The sequence below is a fragment of the Pelmatolapia mariae genome, linkage group LG7 (genome assembly GCF_036321145.2).
Source record: "Pelmatolapia mariae isolate MD_Pm_ZW linkage group LG7, Pm_UMD_F_2, whole genome shotgun sequence".
Lineage (NCBI taxonomy): Eukaryota > Metazoa > Chordata > Actinopteri > Cichliformes > Cichlidae > Pelmatolapia > Pelmatolapia mariae.
In genome coordinates, this window is record NC_086233.1 from 24208366 (window position 1) to 24232441 (window position 24076).

General features: G+C 40.2%; 1 protein-coding gene across 1 annotated transcript; it reads right to left on the reverse strand.

Annotated features, from left to right (window-relative positions):
- Positions 1-749: 749 nt before the first annotated feature.
- On the reverse strand, positions 750-19887 carry cplane1 (ciliogenesis and planar polarity effector 1). The gene is made up of 50 exons (XM_063478534.1): positions 19800-19887; positions 19326-19454; positions 19109-19244; positions 18897-19016; positions 18279-18511; positions 18054-18157; positions 17782-17938; positions 17578-17681; positions 16893-17075; positions 16510-16759; positions 16235-16435; positions 15337-16124; positions 15007-15197; positions 14714-14794; positions 14455-14628; positions 13268-13435; positions 12944-13175; positions 12667-12803; positions 12347-12564; positions 12096-12260; positions 11660-11807; positions 11462-11571; positions 11220-11369; positions 11011-11122; positions 10421-10733; positions 9216-10331; positions 8766-8917; positions 8584-8657; positions 8428-8492; positions 8008-8272; positions 7599-7925; positions 6817-7446; positions 6546-6727; positions 6381-6459; positions 6189-6267; positions 5716-5850; positions 5503-5559; positions 5308-5393; positions 4727-4934; positions 4363-4628; positions 4136-4235; positions 3762-3935; positions 3460-3502; positions 3209-3340; positions 2947-3118; positions 2798-2853; positions 2552-2719; positions 1747-1886; positions 1381-1637; positions 750-1162 (listed from the first exon to the last, which is right to left on the reverse strand). The coding sequence occupies exons 2-50, from the start codon at positions 19404-19406 to the stop codon at positions 1016-1018; spliced, it is 9666 nt and encodes a 3221-aa protein (XP_063334604.1). The 5' UTR covers positions 19407-19454; positions 19800-19887; the 3' UTR covers positions 750-1015.
- Positions 19888-24076: the final 4189 nt, after the last annotated feature.

Below are 24076 nucleotides of genomic sequence, written 5' to 3' on the forward strand. Positions count from 1 at the left end.
CTGCTGTGCGGCTCACAGCGCCGCTGCTGGTGTGCTTCGGTATGACCTTGTTTTGATAAACCAATAAGTTGTCCAAGCCAATAAGATATAAAGTAATAATATTTAGCTCAGAACAAAGCATCGATGAAACAGAGGAGCTCACAATTCTTCTGTTTGAATTCATTGCAAACACTGGATTTATTTAGGGTGCATTTTTGTGGATCCATTGTAAAATAAGCTTTAGGAGAAGAAAGTCACCGCTCGTTAAAGGCTCATCTCACATTTGCTTTAAAAAAAAAAAAAAAACCTATGTTGATAATGCCCAACACTTTTGGGAAAATATTCTGTGGACTGATGAGACAAAAGCTGAACTTTTTGGAAGATTTAAGTCCTGTTGCATCTGAAATAAAAAACACACCATTCATAAAAAGCTGCTTCAGGGCCTGGACGAAGCTGTAATTAATGGAAACATGAATTCTGCTCTCTACCAGAAAATTATGAAGGAGAATGTCTGGCCATTATTCATAGCCTGAAGCTCATGCTCACTTGGGTTATGCTGGACAGTGATCCGAAACACATAGCAAGTCCACCTCAAACAAAAAATGTCTGGACTCAAATCAGACTGAGATGCTTCAGCTTAAACAGGCCGTTCAAAAACCCTTCAAAGTGGTTGAATTAGAGAGGATCGCAGACATGAACATAACACTATAAATGGAAGTTGAGCAAAGGAGAGAAGAACGGCCTCAAAATATTTATTATTAAGGAAGTGAAGTATGTACAAAAAAGTACAAATGTAGAAAGTTTCACACATACACAAAAATGACACAAGCCTATTATGCTACAAAACTGATTACATCATATGTAATTTATTGTTTTATTATTATTACTTATTTATTATTTTCATCACAGTTAAAAACACTTTGGATTTACAGTATATGCAATAGGTACATACAAATGCAGCACATTTCATTTTTCCAGCAATATTTTAAGCTATTTAAGTGTCTACATGGCACCATTTTTGTTTTCCTGGAGACACTCAGACTTCCTCTCCAGCCGCCATCCTCTCAATAGCTTCCCAGTCTATTTTGCTCAGGTTGCTGCTTCCACTCTCAGAGAGATTATCCAGCCACTCCATCTCTGATCTGGAAGCATCACCATGCTCATCCAAAAGCCCTGCCAAAGCCTGAGAAAATATTCAAATAAAAATACATTTTAACACAAAATCACATCATCTGTTTTCCCTTTAGTTACACAGAAACATTAAAATTGCTGTTTGGTTTACTTAAACTAATTAGCAATTACAGTTTTTAATTCAAGCACTGAGTGATCATAAGAGTGACTCAGAGTTTATTTTCCATCTATAGCATCTGGAAAATAGGTGGCATTGAGTGAGGTTCTTACTATGTTAGACTGCAACTCCTCCTGCAGCCTATCGAACCCTGATCGGTCCATCTCTTCTCGTTCTTCCGGCCTTGTCTGCTCCCTCAGGATCCCTCTTCTTACTGCAGTTCCTTCTGAAGAACTTCTGTTCACTTCCGTCTTTCTCTGGTACCAATCATGCTGTTCCTTACTGTGGCTCGCTGCAGGAAGTTTACTTGGGCTCTTGAGCATACCACGTTTAGTCACCTGAGACAAGCGGTCCTTTGGCAAAAAGGTCACTGAAACAAATAAATAAACAAATAAATAAAAATTAATCACACAACCTAAACATTTTTCTTTTTTACAGTTTAAGCATCCATTTAATACCAATATATTTCATTACAGTACCTGGTCGGTGTAGTCCCAGTCTCCTGTGGTAATCGTCAGAAGGCCGTACCTGCACTTCAGCAAACTGTGGGCGAAGGCTGGCTGGGGTTTGTCCTGACTGGGGTTTCAGACTTCTTTTATTATTGATATCGCTGTAAACTCTAGGACAGAGAAATTAACTCCATTACTATATAAAGCCTCAATTCTTTTTTTGTTTATTTTTTTAATACACCGTCTCTGTAGGTACACGTCTTGGATACTCTGCAAAAGTTTTGAATTCATTCTGTAACTAGAAAAAAGGCCACAAAAGGTAACTGTGCACTCATCTCTTAATAAATGTCAAAACAACTAGAATAACAGCTCTCACCGATAATTACACCAACTATTATTTATTGATGAGGATGACAAATGCATTTCAGCTATAATGCTGGTGACTGCTTATAGCTGAAACACAAGAGTTTGTTTTCAACAAAGTGTCTCTGAATATACGACAGAGGTAGTCGACAGCCCTGACCTCAACATCCTGGCACGAAGACACAGAAGCAAATGAGAGAACAACCTTGGTGCACTTCTATAGATGAACTGTTAATGCACTCGTATGATGATGATAAATTCATGGCATCATAACAGAAGCAGCCTTATTCTACTTAGGCTTTGGACCTTCTGAAAATAAAGTCCATGGGTTCACATAGTTTTCCTTGTCACTGTATATAATCTTTAAAAAAAAAGTTAACAAGGAACGTGTTCAACATTCTTAGAAGATTCGTGGGAACAATTATTCTTTAATGAGTCTGGTTCCTGGTCGAATTACTGTCACAGACGATACCTGTGAGTGCTGCCTGAGGGAGGAGCAAAGGAAGAGTGTGTGGCGGAGGCCACCTGAGGTCCTTCAGGCCTTGACGAGCTTAATGTGGATGCAGGAGAGGCAAGAAAGTCACTGACCAAAGAAAAAGCCTCATGGGTCCTCTTGTTGTACTGCTCAAGAAGCAGGGCCCTAATAAATCAAGAGAAATAGGTTTGCACAGGCAGACGCATTTCTTTAAGCCAACGATTAAGTAAATAAAATACATACTTTTCTTTTTTCTCTCTGCTTCTCGAACTGGTCGTTCTATTTTTGGTTGCTGAATACTGAAGAGAACAAAAAAGTAACAAAGTGAATGGGATATTTCAAAATACACAGCATGTGATAGAAACCCCAATGAAAAGGCGACTGAATCTCACCACTGCTGCTGAAGAAGAGAAAGGTTTGTGCTCCCTCTCTCTCAGGGTCTCTCTGTGTTTTTGATAAGCAGCCAGTCTTTCCCTCTGTCTTCTTCTCATCCACATCCTCAGCTCTCTTCTCTCATCCTCTGCACGATTCTGCGACATGGAGCTACTCTGCAGTTGGTCCTGCCTGCCGTGGGACATATTTAACAGCTCAGAGAAAAATCACACTTGTTTAAGTCACCATTTGAGCAGCACTCATTTTTAGTAGTCACTATACCTGCTACGGTGTGGAGTCTGTGAGGTGGACAAATCCAAGTCAGTCTGAGATAAATAGCCTTCTCTTATCAACTCGTCTAAGATTTCTGCTGTATCGGATAGCTCAGTCTGACCCAGATTCTCATCTGCTGATCTAGACATTGACAGGTAGAGGGCAGAATATTTTAATATTCAAGAGAAATGGGAAAACAGGCAAGCAAATCAACAGCAGAAATGATAAGTTATAAGATCAGTACACCAACTTCAACTTACACATGAGATATCCTGAATGTTTCATTTAACTGAGCTTCCATTCCTGTAGATAAAACATACAAGAATTATGACTTAAATAACCACGTATGCTAGTACAGCATGTCCTCCATCTATAAAGACAGATTCACAATCAGGTCAAATGGTACAGTAGTCCTCTATTAGAGAAAAATAAACATTATTATACCCAAGTTCAGCTAATTTTGGTGAGACAGCTAGTAAGTGTTATTATAAATCAGCCTGCTGTTAAATATATTTGTTGTCATTAGTGATGTTTTTTTTTTTTTAATTAATTGCGCGATTACTTGGTGGGCTGTTTAGGTGGGACAGACCAGCTCTGTGACCGTGAGGAGAAGTGGAATAATGAAAAGACGTTGTTCTTTCAGGACTGGAATCAAACACAAACTCCTCTTCTTGACTTTCATCATCTTCTTGGGATTCACTCAGTTCAGGTAAAATGTCCACATCAGGCGCCCATGCTGTTAGACAATATATAACTGATATCAGCATTTGAACAGAATTAAAACAATTATGTAAGAAACAATGACACACAATGTAATATCTTATATTTTAAATATATTACAAAAATAACGTTTTCATTATATACTGTAACTCATTTTTTGAGATGAACTAATAATGCAGATGATTTCACTACAGATGAATACATTTTAGGAAGCACCTTTCTTAGGGACAGCGAGTCTGACAGTTTTCTTTACTGCTGTGGTCGTCTTCACATAAGGGACCTTCTCTGGCTTGAGCTTTTCAATAGTGTTAACCAGCTACACGAAGACACAACAGAATAACCAAGAAATTACCTATAACATAAGCATGTCAGCTGTAGAATTCAATTTGTAAACTTGGGTGACATTAAAAATACAAGTAGTATAAGTACAAAACATTTTCTACCATCCTGGAGTTTGAGAAGTCCTTCTCCAAATGATCTGCAATGTTCTGTAGAGCAGCCAACTTGGAATCCAGCTCTGAGAGGCAAGAGGAGAACCTGACTATAGGAGATGAAGAGGAGACTCTGGGTGGTTCAGAGCTCTGGGTCTTTATAGCCTGAAGGATCTCAGAGTCAGACAAATCAACCGTCTCGCTGTTTAGTGGAGTGTTTCTCTCGGAAACCCTGCTGGGTTCAATGTGGCTGACTGAAGGGGACTCCTCGGGAATATCTAAAATATACAAAGATATTTGGAAGAATAGCAGTGGTGTGCTTTAACAGTGGCACGACAATTTTCAGTAGACAGAACTCTATAAAACTTATAAAGACCTGGTTGAGTCGTGGGTTTCAGGAGATTCTCTGGAATTGTGAGTGACGGTTGCGGAACGGCACCGACATCATCACCCCTGATAACAGAGGTTGCAAGAACATGAAGCTGAGCAGATGTAGGTGAAGAAGGGTGGATGAATGGAAGATCCTGACGGTGCCTCCTTTCCTCTAGATCTAAGACACTTATGAACTGGCGGCTGCCCACATCCTGAAAAAACAAACAAACAAACAAAAAAAGATACTTTAAGCAACCTCCTGATGAAATATAATAAAAGGGGTAAAAGTGTGCATAAATCATATGAACTTAATACATTATAGTGACTGCATGAAAAGACCTGCATACTTTTATTTATTGATTATATGACAGGCGTTAAAGGAGCATCTATGCTGAATATATTCAGTGCATCCAGGTAATAACAGACCCTTCTTTCACAGCAGCTATTTTGACATGAAACAGCAGGTTAAAAAATATACTGATGTATTCAAATATAGCTGTACAATCCAAAAGCACAATTTACTGTAGCTAAAAATTGTAATGCTCCTTTATTTGGTGAATCCAGCATGTATTCCAAGGATCTTACCAAAACTTTCTCTTCCTCCTGTCTTGGCTCCTTGGTGTTCTGAATAGTGACTTCACTGCACACCCGGAAATCCCCAGAATTTTTTGCTAGGTGGAGAACACAAACATACACACACACAGATATTCTCAGTTGTATCATATAATAAATAAATAATCAGACTGTTATCACTGACCCTGCAAATTCAAAGAGACTTACATTTAGGGCTGCCAGCCTGGACAGATACAGCTTTATCCACAAGCTTGGGAGTATAACCTGAAAGAAGAAGAATAAATGCTAAGATTTATAGCTATAATTCAAGTTTTTCTTTAACTGTTTATGCTAATTATTTCTTATGAATAAAAATGTAAGCTGTGTAGTAACTTTACAACCATGTAAAACCATTGCATCTACACTTTAACTTTAACTCACCTGGATCTGTGTTAGTGGAAGCATCATGGCACTCTGGGGGCCGTTTACATGTGGAAGCAAAGACATGGAGCTCAGCTGAAGTGGACATAACTCTGTCCAATAATCTCTGACCAGTCAGTGAAGAGTCAAAAGATTCTAGGAGTTAACAAGAAGTAGATCAATAGAACTGCAAATGGGACATAATATATGATATTGTCTCATCAAGAATGTCCTTATCTCCTTGTTCTTATTTCTGAGGAAATTTTTAAAGAGTCTGAATAATTACTGCTAGTTCAGAAGAGATTTTTAAAACAGTATTACTTCTCCGCGATTTCAAAAAGAAAGCATACATTTTGTGGCTCCTGGCATCTACAGAGGTGCTTTAATATTCTGAAACTGGAAAATCAACAGTACCAAAACCTACTAACATACAGTAAAGAATGCAATGTGTGTTTATCGCTGTAAATATCGAGTGTTGTGCATTTAAGACCAACCAGGAAGAATGGGAATATCCTGTTCAGGGATAATGTCTTTGGCAGCTGCAGGCTCTTCACTCACAGGAAGTTCAGCTGGCTAAATATATAAACATACGTAAAAACATAATAATGAAGCAAACATATGGTGAGTGTGTTGTAACTTAATATCTATTAAGCACAAAAAATTTTTTGGAATTAATATCATTCTACCTCATGTGTAGGAATGATAGAGTCATTTGGTCTGAACGTGACCTCAGTTTTTCTGGCCTTCCCCTCTCTCCTCTTCAGCCTAGAAATGACACAAAATGATATAGAAGTAAAATAGTGACCAAAAAAAGGGGGAAACCACTTAATATAAAACTATTATGTGTTTGCCTCTTGCTGGAGATAGAGGTGGAAGAAGTGAGGTCTCTTCTAGTTGTTTCAGCAGATGGGTCTACTCTAAGTAACTGCAGCCGAGCCTCTTCAGCATTCGGGTTTCTCTTCACCAAGTTAGTCAAATCTTCCATGGAAAAGAGACGAGTTACATGGGTTGAAGCAGTCTCCAAGGGTAACTTCTGTGGGACAGGCATCCATCAATAAGCTATAACACAAGATACAGTGGTACCAAATGTGAAAATCAGGACGTTTGTGAAGCACTGCTTACCATTTTTGGTTCAGATTTAATATGCAGAAGCTTGATCGCAGGTGCTTCTCTAATTGGAGCTACAATCAAAGGAGGATGTCTGGGAGAAGAAGGCAATCTGGGGAAGGTGATGTTGCTTAAAGAAACAGACTGTACATGCAGAAGGCGAAGGCCCTGCAGTGCTGCAGGTGTGTGAGCTGGAAAAGCGGGAGGGAGTAGGGAGAACTCTTGACCTCTGGACTGCTCCGATGGCCAAATCTGATTTTGAGAGTTTCTGGGAGTAGGATTGTGTGGAGGATTAAAATTCAGCTGTCTTTTTGGAACTGAAGACCCGTCTGCTTTCTTTAAGGTGGTTTGGTCACTGTGCTTAAACTTTTTCTGATCAAATTTTGAGGTTGCAGGATTTAAAGTGTGCAATGCTTGGGGGTTTTGGGCCAGAAAACACTGCGGGGCATTCTGCTGGGGTAACTTCAGGCCCAAAACCTGTGGAACAGAGTCATTTTGGTTGCTACCATTACAAGGCTGCAACACAGGATTGCTGTGAACAGTGTCTGTGGTGGTGAGAAGGCCCTCAGAGGAGGGGATTAACTTCCTGCTCTCAAACAGCTGAACGTCTGCCGAGTCCGCCTGGACGGACAGTGGCTGCATTTCCTGAAGAAACAAGGACTTATTTCAAACTTGGTTTCACTGTGTTGCAAGCATTATTCACACAGAAAAGCAATCTATTAAAATGTTTCTAAAATTAAGGAATTTCTCTGTTTTTAGGATAAATAAATATAATGGTTTATCTTATCTTATCTTACCTGAAAATTTACACTGGTTGTACTAGACAGCAGAGCTTTTGTCTGTGTCTGTTGATTGGCAGGCTGGTCTGGAGGTCTGCATGTATGGGTGTGAATGAACTGGGTATTCTTGGATCCTGAATATGCCTGTACTGGATGTGGCACAGAGACGGTAGCTTGATTGGGTAAGGCGCTTGGTTCAGGAACGAACCTGGTAGTGGAAGATGATGGCACATTAGGGTCTGAGGAATTCATGTCTGGGTGGGTCAAAGAAGCACTCTGCTGGGCAAGTTGTAGGTTGGCAAATGTAACTCCCAAAACCTCTCTCAGACTCATGTAGTTGATATGCTGCAATGAAAGGACAAATATGCTCAGTTCAGTGTTAATCTTTTGAATCCAATCCTTCCCTTTTGGTTGGTCCCATTTTTACCTGAACCAGCCTGAATAAGTCTTCACCCAGACGTTCTCTCATTGGTGGAATGTGGGTGGTTGACGGCTGATTGGAGTTTGGAGAATATGCAGTGGCTCCACTAGCTGTGGAGCTTTGTGGATGAAAGTTTGAAGGAGCTACAGATGGTTTGGGGGGTGGCATGCCAGCTGAATCAGAAGTTTCTGCCTGGACTGTAGCCTCAGACTGTATAATGGAAGGAGCAGGAGGCTCTGGGTGTGGAGGTTCTTGTACGCTTCCAGCATGACTGTACAGGAAATTTCACCAATAATTTTGCATGCTTAGATTTGCAGAGATACAAATAAATTTTAGAAAAGTCTGAGAATCATGCATTACTGAACAAATTAAATGTTCTCCTCTGAGAAAACAGTGTCACCATTATATATAGGTATAATAACTTACACAGAGGTGGAACTGGACATATTACCAGCTTTTTCTGAGCAGTCTAGGTCTGCAAGATTTAAACTCTGAAAACGAAAAAAACAACAACAATCATATTGTCTTTGACAGTCACGATGATAGAGATGAATACTGGGAATGCTAACAGAGAATACTAACTGTGTCAGGTGTGAAGCTTTTTCCACTGGAACCAGAAGACAACACATCCAAGCCCTCACTGTCACTGTGTTTGCCTAGAAATATAATATAAATCAATTAGTATTTTCTCTTTAAAAAAAAACAAACTAACAAAAAACTGTGTTATGGCAGCCTTCATGTTGCAGTATAACATAGCATCATACAGTCTTTTTCAGGTGTAACATCTAAGTCATCGAGAGATGGCTGTATTGGACTTGACGGTCTGTGTAGTGCATCAAAAGTCAGCTGATTCTGGACAGCAGGGAGAGGACTCTGGTGACTCTTCAGCTCTTCTGGTTCATCTATATGAGAACCACTGCAAGGAAGAAAATAAGAACGACTCACTGGAGAGGCAGCTAAATGGCACAGAGGACCAACAGAACAGCAACATGTAGGAAAAAGTAAGACAGGAGGCAATAACTAAACACAACCCAGTTTTATAAACTGATCAAGACTTATCTATCAAAGACTAGATTTCATTTGGCCACCTATAATCCAAAATAAACTGACTGGCAAGTACATACTGGCTCGATAAAGACATCCTCTGAATGTGTGTCAGTCTAGTTTGTTTAATATAGAAATTTATGACTGTAAATAAAATATTGGGCACTCACATGGATAGTTCTCCTTGCTGTAGGATGTGATCTAGACCAGTGACAGGGGTGTTAGCTGATCCGGGGTAGCCTGTGTCAACACTGCTCTCTCTTTCTAGCTTACTTTCCACCTCAGACTGCAGCACAGGGGCTACTGTCCATTCCATTTCTGGGACTCGGAAGTGGGCGCTAAAGCAGTCCATCCCAAGTTGAGCGGTGTACCTGCGCTCCAGCAAATTGAGGGAAGTAAGGATGGCAGGTGCTGAGGCTTTGACACGAATCACTACACCTTCATCTGCTCTTTGTCCAACTTTTCCTCCTTTATCTTTCTTTAGTCTACCATGATGCCCCATTAGCGCCCTTTTGTCAGCCCAGCGAACCATCCACTCCAGCAGCCTGCCCAGTTCTGGAAACTTAGATTCCAATTGAGTATCCAAGCCCTGCTGCAATTCAGTTACAGCTTCCACAGACACTGAAGGACTAAATATGTTATCTGAGTGCTGTGCAGTGGTTAAGGCACTTTGAATAGGCCTACTTTCACTACCAGAGAGCCCTCCCATCACTCTTTGGTCTAAAGGCACACTGCTTTGCTGTCGGAGGCCAAACAAACCTTTTTGCTGCCCTATTCTCAGTCCAGGATGAGAACTGGCAGAAGGGTTAGACCTGGTTATGGGGGTTTCATTCCAGACAGAGGAAGTTTGCAGTTCAGGTGTTGTGCCATGTTTTACAGGTCTGTAGCAATAACCAGCTCTGAATACAGGTGGATCATGGCCTGGGTGTTTTCTTGCTGGATTAAGCCCATCTCTTTGACGACGATGTATGGTGGTGAGCACGTCAAAGGTGAGAGAATGCAACTCCTTCTTCCTCAGCTCAGAGCAGTAGCCCTTAAACAAAGGTAGTTCACTGCTCGAGTCCCCACCATCGGTACTATCCTTCTCTAGCACGTAGCTGAGGAATAGCTCCAGGAAACTCAAGTACTCCTCATCCTCCAGCTCAAACTCCCAGGTCCCAACCACTGGTGGGGAGGGCTCCTTTATTTTCTTGGCACTGCCTTGGTTACTCTCCTCTTGAATTACGCTTTCAATCTTAACAGCAGTCTTCTTTTCATTTTCTCTTTCTTTCTCCTTTCTTTTGACTCTGAAACAATCACATAATGCAAAATAAGATACAAATAAGACACACAACACCACAGAATAATGGCAGTGATAGTATTTCACACTGCCTACCTGGTCATAGCTCTAGAATACTGTTCAGGAGAGACTGCCCCAGATGTATCATCTGTTGTGTCTCCATCAATTCGCATTGATGGGAACCCACAGTCAGTTATGGTGCTGGTACTCAGACTTGTACCCAATGACAGCTGCCCTAACATAGTCATCCCATGTTCCTGATCATCCTCCTCTTCATCCTCTTTCTCCCACAGATTGAGCACAGGGGGAGCCAAGTGCCTTTCTAGTCGTGCCAGATGTTTCCTCCTTTGCCTGTGTTTGTCTTGAATGAGAATCACCATGAGCTCGTTGCCTTCTTCTTTTTTCCCATCTAGGAATCAGATATTGCACAGAGAATCAGCATCCAGTGATCACGTGTTTTCCACAGAAATCAAAGCTCAAACACTACTATTATGACTTGTTTTAAAGACCATAATAAGTTATTATACGGGCATCACATCTGGCCTTTTAAAATATAAGATGAAGGCTTTCACTGCCTTCTATGCATTTAAAATTTTAAAAGAAGGATTAAAGCCAAAAGCTATTAATTTATTTAAGTATTGCACAGCACTTCAAAGCAACTTGCAAACAAAAAGTGGGGTCTGTACCAAGCACATTGCACTGCCTCAGCCTCTCCAACAGCGAGTTATACTTTTCTCTCAAAGGGACTCTGACAGACTCTTTCTCCTCTGGGAAGGCTTTTACAAGTGTGTCTGCAACCTAAGAAAAAAGAAGACAATCCAAAGAATGAAAAATGTAGTCACTAGAGTGTCTTTCATCATAAGATACCATGTATAATTAGACAAGGGATTGTCACCAGAGACACAGGAGGTAGTTCAGACATGAGGCTGAGCAGTATGTCTTGAAGAATTTCATCAGCACTAAGGAAGCGTGAGAAAGGCAGAAGTCGACAGGCCCAAAGGAGAGCATCAACACAGGCGGAATTCACTTCAGAATCTCCAGAAAACTAAGGAGCATAAATATACAGGAGCATTTAGAAGGCATCAGTGGCTAAAGAATAAAGAATAAATTGCACATTCACACTCAAAAAAAATTTACCTTTTCATCTGTAACATGCTCTCTGGCAGCCTGATACCTCCTGCAACATATTGAGAGCTGGTCTCTGACATGAAGCATCCAGCATAGAGCACACAGCTCCCTGAAAACAACTTTATAGCAGAAATATGGTTAATACATATCACCTGAAACTAGATCATCACCAATTATATCCACAATTTACAGTAAGCAGCATCTTACTCATAGTCTGAATGATGTCAGAGTCCAGGTGACCATCATTATTCGGCCCCCTTCTGAAAAAACCACTACGAGTGATGAACTTCATCAATCCATCCGGGAAAGCCTTTTCCTCTTCAGCAGCGGATCGATAAGAATACTTCTTCTTGATCTGATTAAAGATAGGAAAATGTTTACCACCACCTATTCCACAGGACATGATCGACCACATTATTTTGTCCATATGCATAACAAACCAATGAAGATCTATTAAAAAAAGAAAAGGGTAGGCAGTGAGACAAAAAGCATTTTCATGTGTCTTTTAGAACACACTCGTAATACAAAATTGTAAACAAGAAATTTTGGGGTTTTTTTTTTAATTATCTAAATCATTCATTCAAACTAGAATATCCCACTTCTTTTAGCAGCATTTTAAGCCCTTCCTTAAGCAAAGAAATACCTTGTGTAGCAGGTGTCTGGCACGGCGCAGAGAGCTGATGTACCACTGAGCAGCAGGACGGCAACACCGGCCAGATCTTAGGAGCAACACTAATCTTTGAAGATCCATAGAGACTTTGTGTCGACATGTGATTTCTGCAAACTGCCCCTCTGTCCCTATTTGATCCTAATCATGAGACACACGCACAACATTTAGTAGACAATTATCCTGTGAATGTACCATATGTAAACACTGATCTTCTATTAATGCACCTGTGTGTTGGGAGAAGGCTGTGGACAGTAGAGAGGTGGGGAGGGAAGATACAGTCCACTGGGCACCAAGGTAGGTAGGGAAGAACACAGTTCTTTGGCTTTGTCCAGTAAGGCAGACAAAGGTGAAGATAAAACATTCAGTCCTGCAATGACTGAAGCTTTCAGAATCTCCTGTATGGAGATCTGTAACAAGTCCCAGTCTTCTCCTTCCAAAGGATCTTAAAAAACAACCACGCAAAGACAAAACAATAGCACAGATAGCAAGGTTAAAAGGTTTCATGTGCACTGGGATCATCTCATAGAAGTCAGGTCTCACTAACCTGATAAGCTCTTGTCAGCATCTTTATCAATGCAATCTTGGGAGGCAGTCTTGTTGCCCAGAAAAGACTCCAACTCAGCCTGAAAAATGCTTTCTGGTTCTAAAACTGCTGGCAGGTGGAGCTCTCTCCTCCTGAGCCTGTCATAAAACATGTCACAGGGAAAAAAAAATACACAAATATTGAAGTCCATCCATCCATCCATCCTCTTCCGCTTATGCAGTTTAATATATGATATTCTAAAAACATCAGCCTGCTTGTTATACGTTTTCAAACTGACCGAGTGAAGTCAAAATGGTTGGTGCAGTAACTGGTGTACGCCAGGCTCAGAGACACTGCTGTTTTCCAGTCCCCCAGATGATAAGCTAACCAAACAGACTCAGGAAGTAGACCCCCTATCAGGAGCAGGTCCTGAGCATAGTCCACAGTCCATACTTCTGAAAGATGCTGCTGTCGAACTGCACGAGCCACCCCCTCTTGGCACAACGACACCACACGCTCAACACTAGGGGCTGAGGAAAGACATATTACCAAATGATACAACAATACATGTTATGAATAAATCATAATACATTTTTAACTGATGAGTAAGTTGTCAACACACCATGAGGTAGATGTAGTGGAGGCAGAACTGCGACATTGTGAGGGGGCAGGATGAAGAGCGGCTGGTTGGTGAAGTAAGAGGCCATGAATCTCCCCAGTGTCTGAACCACCGCAAAGGCAGCGTCATTGTGAAGGTCCATCGGGAGCCATGGGCAAGGAAGAGAATCTACTGCAGGGTGTAAAGGCAGAGATAATAAATAACATCTTCTATTTACAGTGATTTGGTTACTTGATCTCTGCATATAACTAGTAAATTAGAATTATGGTTTGTCTAAACTATATGTCAGATAGTCAGATGAAATCAGTTTTCCCACTATTATCTGACATTAATACTCCCCTCAGAAATGTATGAAAATAAAGTTTTCATGAAACTTCATGTGTACAGTAACACTATCAATGTCTTTATAGAGAAACAGTCTGAAAATGTGTTCAATTTTCCTGTCTTGCCACCCTTCTATTTCTCCAGCTGGCAGCTGGTTTTCATATAGAACTCATATAAACACATTTGATTTCCACTGTGGTCAAATTGTGCTTTTTAAAGTTATTCTGAGAGACTGTAACCTACTGCCTATCTATGAGACATAAAGGCAGACAGTAAACTCTGCTTTAAAGCAGCTTTTAAAGCCTGGTCTTGTAGACAGAGAGATGTATGTGAATGTCGAATCAAAGTATTTCATGCTAATGACTCTTTTTATGTGCACCCTGCATGCTTTAAAGCGTGAGGTAATATAAAATGATGTACTGCATGCAGCAGAATATGGTCACAGAACAATCTGCAGTAACTGTGTGATAGATCACATCAAGAACAAAAAAGTACACTACTGCCCTAAAACTTTGTTAAATGTAATAAGACCTGCTATCACATATAGTTACTGCCTTGTTTTTCCTCATTTTCCTTTGGTCTGTTTATCAGATAATGTCTCTTCTGGGTCATCTGTTGTTTAAAACCATTTGTTGTAATTGCTTGCATTACAACAGTTTAGCAGCACATTTTGCGACGTTTCCTCTGTTCTGTTCTTGGATTTTCTAATCTAGTGAACTGATCTTTTGCCTCCAAATATCACATTTCCATTGTTAAATAATGAGCACTATCCCTGTTAAAAACAAACAAGCCTAACTGCAAAGGATTTATTAGTAAGTTTCCAACAATGGCTTTAATTACTTAACATCTTGATTCTGGAAACTTACTCAAAGATGAGGTTTTGGAGGTCACGCTGTCCTTCTCCTGTCGAGCCCTGTACAGTATCAGCTGAGACATGTGGTCCCCCAGCTGCTGTGCTTCTTTTAGTTGGTACTGTGATAGCAGACTATACAGGAGAGCCAGACAAAGCCGTGTCTGCTGAAAGACACTACGATCACAACCTAACAAGAGAGGCATATAATGACTATTTTAAACTGACTGTGACTATGCAGTCTAATGTAAAACCTGAAATATACTTGTTCTTACTTTTGTCACTCTCTTGACAAATCTGTAACCGCCACACATCTGCACTTTCCGGGTATAAGCCACACAGGAAAAGATGTTCACCTAGTGCAACAAAGGACAAACTTTTAGTTAAACACCCACAAAAGATGCACTACTTCTGTGACTGCTTATTTTGTCTTTTAATGCATAAAGCGTAACTGTTATATTTGGTTAAAAAAATAACTTTTTGTTTCTTTTTGGGTTTTTTCACTTTCTGTATCTGGCATCAGAGTTACGTTTGAAAAAATACTGTAGTTATCCATCCTGCTCCATACCTGGATAACTCAGCAGTGCAGTGCCCTCTTCTAGTCTTTCTCCAATACCCTGCAGTGCTGTCTGAATCTGGGACATGATGACAGACAAATGCTGATCTTCCTCGTCCCAGCCATCACAGCCTTTAAATCTTTTTAGTTCTTCTTTATACTGCTGGGTGACCCTGTACACCAGCTGCCACACTCCCAACAATCTGCCCCAAACAAAAAACAATAAAATCAAATTCTGTAAGACTTTGATAAAGCCTTATATTCAGGGGACGACATGAAATTTAGTGGCTAAAGCTAAGCTTTGCTTATAATCACTGATGTAGAGAAAAAGTCTGTTCCAACCTGCTGGACGGTCGCTGAGGAACAGGTTGAGCTTGAGGTACAAAAATTGATTTCTCCTCTTTCTCATCCTGTAACTGAGGCACATGGTATATATCTGAAGGCGAGAGCTGCGGTGGACGTGAAGCAGATTGCTTCTCAATAGAGGGCCAGTCAGATTCTTGCTGCAAGCAGTAAGTGTGGTCAAGAGAATCACAGATAAGCTGCAATATAAGCATGACTCTGGATAGACTTTCAGATGATATAAGGCATTGGCTCATGTGTTTGGAGTCAGGATGAGGGTTTAGAATAAGGCATATTATCTGTTTCGTAAACTCCACCATCAGCCCTAAGCAGCTGGGCCCATCTGAGTGAACAGTATCCCAGGAAAGGAAAGAAAAAAGGGTCTTTATGAGCTGTGAGAGGCAAGTAAATGGCGAGGTATTCATTCTTCCTGTATGGATGACAGAGTTGGGTACCAAATGGAGTAAAGCAGCAAATCGAACCACAAAGTGGAGGGTGCGCCTCAGCAGAGGAGCTCTGTGTTCCACTGCATTTCCAAGAGAGATGCCAAAGGCCCACGCAGTCAACAGTCTACTCTGGATCTTCCCAAGTTTACGGTGAAGAAGAGTCTCCCTCTCCATTTTAACAGAGTCAGTTTCATAATCTTGGCCAGTAACAAATGCGGTGTCAGCGTGTGTCTCTAGGGCATGGATCGTGTCAAACATTGATGCAAACTCCAAACGACCACCATCCTCCACATGAGAACCGGCAGGAAGTCCATCTAGATCAGAGTCATCTTCAAAGACAGCCTAGGAAGCCACACACACACAAACAGCAGATTAAAACAGTCAGGACACATTATAAATCAGTGTTACCCAGACTAAAACAAGAAATTTCTCTCTAATAATATGTGACTGACTTGTATGTTTTCAAGAAGCTCCTTTGTGCCACCCAGTGTCTGCTGGTCCAGCAGAAATTGAGGCAAAGTGGATCCATTTGTGGCTGCTGAAATGAAAGAGCCTGTGGTCTTGGGTCGACATGTACTAGTGGGACTGAATACATCCAGGCTGAGGTCCAGATTCAAGCAGGATACCGTGTCCAACCATGCCTTTACATGACTCTAGAAATAACAAATATAAGTAAATTGTAATGCTTAGAGTACTAATAATTTTCTAAAAGTCCTGGGCTAATTACCTGTGATTCATCCAACATTCGGCTGGTCTTCTCAAGATCTTTTCTTGTGTCCTTCAGAAGTGTTTTTAGTAACAGGGCAGGAGAAGGCCTGTCTAACACCCTCATCACTGTGGCCATGTAACCATCAGACACAATGAGATACAACAGTCGTGGATGCCAGGTCACAGAATACCGCTGTCTCATCACGTCCCGCACAGACAAACTGGAGCTGGACAAAGAGGCTTCCCCATTCCTTGTAGACATGGGTGGACTTCATAGAGAAACATAATATCAGCACAGAAATTAGAACAAAATAAAGAAAGGGAACATATGCTCAAACCAATCAACAACTTCTCAAATGGAGTAGTAAGTGACAAGCACGACAGCCTTTAAATAAAGTATACCGGTAAGTGACAAGAGGGTGCAGGGGTAGGAAGTGTGCAGGTCCAAAGTCGACATTGCAACCAGAGCTTGTTAAAGTGAGCAGACCCCCAAGGCGAGCCAGCATAAGAAGAGAGCCTCGCTTCAAAACACAGGCGAAGAAAAGGCCTCCAGGGGACCAACTGACACTGCCCACCCAATAGGACCTGAAAGAGAAGAAATGCAATTAGTTTCAGCTCATTTTTACATATATAGCACCAAATCATCCCTAACAAGTGACTTTACATATTATGGTGAAGGCTACATAATGTTATAAATAAACTCCCGTTTCATAAACACTTAGAGATGACAAATAATGCTATTTTAACATGAGAAAACCTCACACGGGAGCAGACTCAGGGATGAGATAAGAGGACCAATCATTCCAACAGAGATCCCAAAATACTTTCAACCACAGAGAGCCTTGTGTGATACATCACACCATTTAGTAGTACTGGCAGTCTTGATTGCACTTCTTGGCAATTTTGACACATTTGTACATATATAGTTGATTTCTCTTCCTGGGATGCTGGAAAGGGATCATGCAATGCTGTTTATTTCTTGTAAATACTGTACAATCTAGTAATGAGTCTTAAATAGAAGTTTTCTCGCAAATTTAACTGGATGACTGTCGCACAGTGCAAATAATTTTTACTTGTACACACTGACCTTATGTATTTGGAGGGGATCTCCATTTTCTTACTTCCACATCCTCCGAGGCCACTTGATATCGAGACAAAATTCTGCATGCTCACAAAGAGGACCTGTGTAGCCTAAATTCCAACAGGCAACACACGTTTTGATTTATGTCTCTACTGATCAACGGACCTAAAAAAATGTAGACGTGAAAAAAGAAAGAAGCTACATGCTCACCTTAGGTTTCCTCTGGTTCAGAACAATGGCTAACAGTTGGCCGTCTGGTGAGAAGGCTGGCACCAAAGCTCCTCTGGACTTCACTGGTTGGCAGGGTGGAGTGAGACGAGACATGGGATATGTCTTAGTGGCCCACTGTATCCTGTATCCCACAGAACTAAAAGGAAAAAAAAAATAGTCCTTTTAGTTCTATATGTTTACTATATATTTAAATGTTTCTAATTATATTTACTCAAGGAGAGTCTTACTGTTACAGTAATGTGTTCACTTACCCTGATTTCATGTGACCTTCTTTCCATTTAATCTTAAGGCAAGTGATAACAAGCTTCTTTCCAGATGTGAAAACAAAGGCGGATAAGCAGCTATCACCCATAACCTGAGGTATTTGGAGGACAAAAAAAACATATAAGGTCTCTAGACAATGAGAAATGAGGTCTTTAAAATGCTTTTGTTGACTTAAATATGGCACAAATATGGATTCTGTTTAGAAACCAGACCTCTGTCTTAACAAAAATCGTGTGCTGGGATGCTTCTTTGTCTTGGGAAGAAGGCAGGATAGTGTCGTCTAGGGACTTTATCTGAGCCCAGTGTCCTTTGACTGGACCATCTCGCAATCCTGTCAAATCCTTCACGTCTATACATTCCCACAGGAAAACTTGCCCAGTTATGGCCACCAGTAGCACACGTGTCCCATCACTGGAAATCTGGAGGGACAGCCTTGTGGAATTCCCTTTGAAAATATTGGATCGGATAATTTTGTTACAGATGTTCACTACATATATATATGTGTGTGTGTGTGTGTGTGTGTGTGTGTGTGTGTGTGTGTGTGTGTGAAATCTATACAAATAGAATAATTAGTTAGAATAAGTTAGGTGGCTAGAATAGTTAGGATAAGTAAAACTAAGATATTCATGCAGTGCAATGAAGCAGTGCAATGATAAATTAAAAGGAAATATTCCAAAGTTAAAGCAATACTTTGTTCAGTATAGACAAGATATTTAAAGTGATGCATATATAGGCCCCACAACTGATTTATTCAATTTATTGAAAACTTTCAAATACTACACAAGTCAAACTATTTTGCCTCTAGATGTCTTTATAAAATACATACATACCCTGAAAAGAAGTAATTATCTGAACTACTTCTGGGACTCCTGCAGCAGTCTTCAACAAATCTTTATCCCGGTTCCACAGAAACACTTCTCCAGAGACCAAAAGACCACAAAGCCACATACCTGGAACAAAAGCCAAGAACAAGATAAATGTCTTAGCCAATAATCAGAGCTAAATACATTATTTTTGCTTCGAGTTGACATACTAAGCTCACCGTTTTGCGATGAAGCCATTGTCACAACATTGTTGAGCAAAGGATGGAGTTTAGGAGTTCTCTTCTTGGTACGACCAGACACCATGTTAATTTCACTGATCCTCTTGTCATCCAACAGAAACACAGATTCCTTCTCCTGAAGAGCAAGGACAGATGCTTGTAATCATATTTTGTATTTTTATAGAAATGTATTTTCGTAAAAATGAATTCCCCTCACCTGCCCAAGCCAGCAGAAGCGCGGCCATGGTTTCTTCCGTTTGATGCTGGATGACAGAACAACTTCCAACTTCAGCTCCATGTTTGAAAGACAGCATCAGTGCTTCCTTGTGACTGTGCATTCAGGAAACTGTAACGGCAACACAGACAGTGTATTTTTCTAGACGTACTCTTAAATCTCTGTGCGATACGATACGATAAATAACGTGCTCACTGCAAATGTATTCATTATATTGTGAGCTAAAATGAACTTTGCTTAAAACCAACAGCAACAACAACAAAGACGGGGGGAAATATTACTGTAGTTAACGGTATGATTAACATGGAAAAAAATAGCGTTAGCAGCCTAGCTGGTTCTGTTTAGTGCGCAGAGACAAAGTCCCTAAAAAGCCTAACCTGAATATTTAAAGTACATTGGCTATATTCACTGGTTATCTTCAGACTAAGCGATGGTGAGAATGTTATTATAACTTACCTATTTGGAATTTATACCGTATATAATCACGAAATATTTCGAAACTCCCTCCGCTTCAGTAGCCAGAATTGCTTCCCATGATCCTCCGGGAGGAAGCTTCTGCGCGTTGCCGTAGGAACGTGACGGCAGCTCTTGAGCTCTCCGCTCCCTCCATGTTTTTAACTCTGTGGGTCCCAAATCCTCACAGCTGTTATTTTGCTCGTGAAAGATATACAGCTTCATGTCAACCCTGGAAGCTGAACATATTGTAAATTTCCTCTCTTCCATTCGTTATGACGTTTATATGACTTTCTGGCTCGTGGTCATGCCAAATGTTGTATTTTTTTATACTAAAGCACTGCAGCCTGAACATTGGAGGGACATTTTGTTACCACTCTGTCGTGCGGAATAATGCTTAAAAAACAAACAAACAAAAGGGGTTAACTTCCAAAATTATTACAGTGAAGTCAACCTAAACTAAAAAAAAGAATAAAAATGCGTTTTAATTAGCTGACATAAAACAAGACCAGACCATCTTAAGCTTGCCTCATGACTTTCTTTCCAAACTGCTCAACCTAAGCTGTCCATCTGATATACTCGGTCAGGCTCTTTACCTTACAATATAAATAACCTTTCAGGTGATTGCTGTTATAATTTGGTCTAAATAAAATTGAGTCGAATTGAACTGAATTGAAGAATATTACAAATGAATTAATAAAGTGAAATGACAAAATTTACTCTGGCCAATACTGAAATTAAACCAAGTACAAAACACAACTTGAAAATATGGAAAAAATACAAAATTAGAATAAATCTATGTCCTACTTGACATTTGAGATGTCTAGTACCTGCAATATCAAAACTGAAAACAAAAGAATGTTTTTTCTTTTGTTTCCTTGCTTTTTGGTTGTGTTTGTGCATATTAGGTGACGGGGGAAAGGACTAATGGGCACTAGGGATGGGTATGAGAGCAATAAACAAGGCCGGTTGTAAATTGGGTTGGCATAAAATTTAAGGAATGGACTTTTTATATTGACAGTGCCATAGTAAATTAAAATTCAGTGATAAATAACACTAATAGTACTGACAATAATTGCACTTTTTCTTTAAACATCAGTGTATTGCTCCAAATGCACAAATACAATGACTGCTATATGCTTATTGCAGGATACAAAAAAATAGAAAAGGGCTGTAAAAGCATTCTAATGCCAGCAGATGGCGACCTGCTGCAATAAGAATTAATTCTTCTGAGCACAGAAAAGCATTTTTGAGTTAACATGAGGAGCTTGACTCGAGTCAACGTGAGCACTGTGGCAAATAAACAGAAGCATAAAAGGCCTTTTGTACTTTGTCCCTTCGCTGTTGCAGATATCTTCGACAAGGTCAATTTTCTTTTAGGAACAACAACCCATCTGAATGTTTATGTGCGGTAAGTGATCATCTTCACTATTAACGTGCTTTGGGTTGCCCTTAAGCAATAAGTCTCTTATTGGCTTGTTACAGAGAGTTATTAGGTTTGCCCCGCGGCCCCTGCTGGTATTTAATTACCCTTGCACTCTCTCCTTTTCATCACGACGTGGATGATGGCTGCCATTGCCAGTAGGTGAAAGAGGAGACTTCACCAGACCTTAATTGGTTCATTTGCCTCTGCCTGCCAGGCACAGATGGAGCTCTTTATTACTGTCACTGCCAGGCTCATTCTGCTATGATGAGGACTGTCTTAAGAGGAAGAGCTTGACATCCTATAATGACACGATGACATGGCCAAAACAGAATACGAGTTCAACAAACTAACCAAAAGCAGTTCTATTTTAGCCAGTTCATCATGTCAGCAGAGCAAGCCTACCATATTATAGTCTCATCCCTATGAGATCATAGTGTGAAGATAAAATCTAACCACCTATAAGGTTTCACTTTAATCTTTCTGTTTATTCTTCAATAAGGCCTTTTTGTTTGGGGTGTGCTTGCAGTTTCATGCCTTTAATAATTTTACGTCTGTTTATTTAATCAGGTAAAAATCTCACTGAGATTGAAAAGCTTTATTTAAAGTGAGAAGGCAGCAGAGATTTTAATAAATATAACTAAATAAACAAATACAACTGGCACACATGACAGCTATATTTGTTAATGTTATAAGAAAGTGAACAAAACAACAAAAGCATACATTATAACATAACTGTTTTCCTCCTTTAAAATGGGCATAAACTCCCTCAGACAAACCACTTCTCCTTCCGTAGAGGGCAACATATTTAAAAACTTTTTTTTCCTTATTCTGATTCTGATTCTGTGGTATATAAAAAACAACCAGTGGGAAAGTCTGTGGACATAGAGGGATGAGTGTACAGAGAACAGTGATGTACATGATTGATGCTATCCAGCCTCTTTAGTTTAGATACTGTGATTTCAGCAGATGTCTGTATGGTTACAAACATTAGAATACTGTACATAGATACATATTTGTATATTTGTGTCCCAAGTAGTTCTTAACATCACCACTGTCTTGGAGCCAACACATAAAAATACAACATCAGTATACAACAATGTTAATGTCACACTTCCCCATTGCCTATACAGAAACCAGTCAATTTCATGGGTCAGACTGGGTGATCTGGATTAAATCAAAAGGAAAGAAAATTATTCTAACTACAATGACAGTGATAATTTTAGCAGTAAATAGAAAAGGATAAATGGAGGTAGAACAAAACAAAACTCCATTTCCATCAGGAACAATTAGGGTTTTTTTTTTAAAGATATTAAAGGGGAGTCGGTGTAATTAAATTCATATTAATTCATCTTTAGTCCTGGCGTGAGTCATCATTCAGTGAAACGGTTCATAATGCATCCAGTCATGGGATAACTCAAGAATATTCTGGTAAGATAGATTTAAGTGATCATCCACAATATTAATAATGTGCAGATCTCTTCTGTATCTTCACTCTGACCAGTCTGGGCATTGACACAGGATCTCTGTGGGTGTCTTTCACTAGGGGCTAATTTTACCAAAATAGACTTTGACTATGGTGCAAATAAACCAAAATAGTCATGTGTCTAAATTAATCCATCGCGCTGACTTTCTCGAGCAAGACTGTGGTACACTGTTTTTCTTGCACAGACTTACTTCAGAGAAGAAATCTAGCATCTAACCACTCAGCTATGTTTACTGTGGCAGGAAATGTTTGTCTTTTGGAAGAATTCAACAGTTTAAAGGTCCTTTTAGATGCTGCCTTATTTCCCAGCAGGTCACCCCTGCGGATGGATCCACGTATTTGATTTGACACCGGTTTTAACCCTCCCATTTATCTGTGTTTGAGACTGGCACAAGGAGTCCACCAGCTTATAACCCCCTCCTGGATGAATTCAGCAGTAGACAGTAGTAAACAAAGAGTGTAACCATGAAAAGGATGAGAACAAGTAATGACAGCAACAGTAAACAGTGCAGGAAACTTCCTGTTACATAAATTCTCAGCGCAGTGCAAACCTGTAGCAAAGCTTTGATGCTGTGGTTTGCTAATGGAGGTGGGCAGACTACTTCTGTCATTTACTTAGTCAGCTTAAGGATAGCTTCAGTGGGCAAACAAAAACACCTGACAATAAAATGTACTTTTCAAAACTGCTGTACTTTTTCACTGAGTTACCACTGTCTCTGAAACATCTTTCTCTTCTTGCTCTTGCCGGGAGTCACATATTTTGACTCTCATTTTCTGCTTTTAGGTTTTGGAGTCACATCAGACGTCAGTCTTAGGCTTGAGTTAGGTAAGGGTTGGGAAGGGTGTGTGGGGTTGGTGGGGTGGGCGTTCTACCCCTCTCACTAGCTTAGGTCCTTCTCATGAATACTTGATTGAGTTGGGATCTGTTGGAGTTTGGCGGCTGGATAAATTCTTTGAGCCATTAGTAAACGCTTCATGGTGCTCTGTCTTACTGGTGGAGGCCATATGGAGATGTGCTTTGCCTCCAACAATGTTTAGTAGAGTGTTTTTTAAATCTGTCAAAGGCTGTTATAAAGTAGGCAAATATACACTATATCCAGACTGCTAGATTATAGAAAATGGTTTATGAATAGAGTAATGTACATCTACTCTATAATTATGCTCTCTTAAGAAAGCACGCTGGTGGTGGATAATGGGTTAGGATTTCTGGATGATCCTTTTGCAAGCAGTTATGGGGCCAACTTCAGGATCAGGATCCCATGTTTAGCTACAGAGAAACATCGTTTGCGTCTTTAGCACGTACTAAAAGTGGATTTTCAATTTAGCGGCCTGTGATTAACTAGAAAACTATTTCCCATCTATAAATTCACT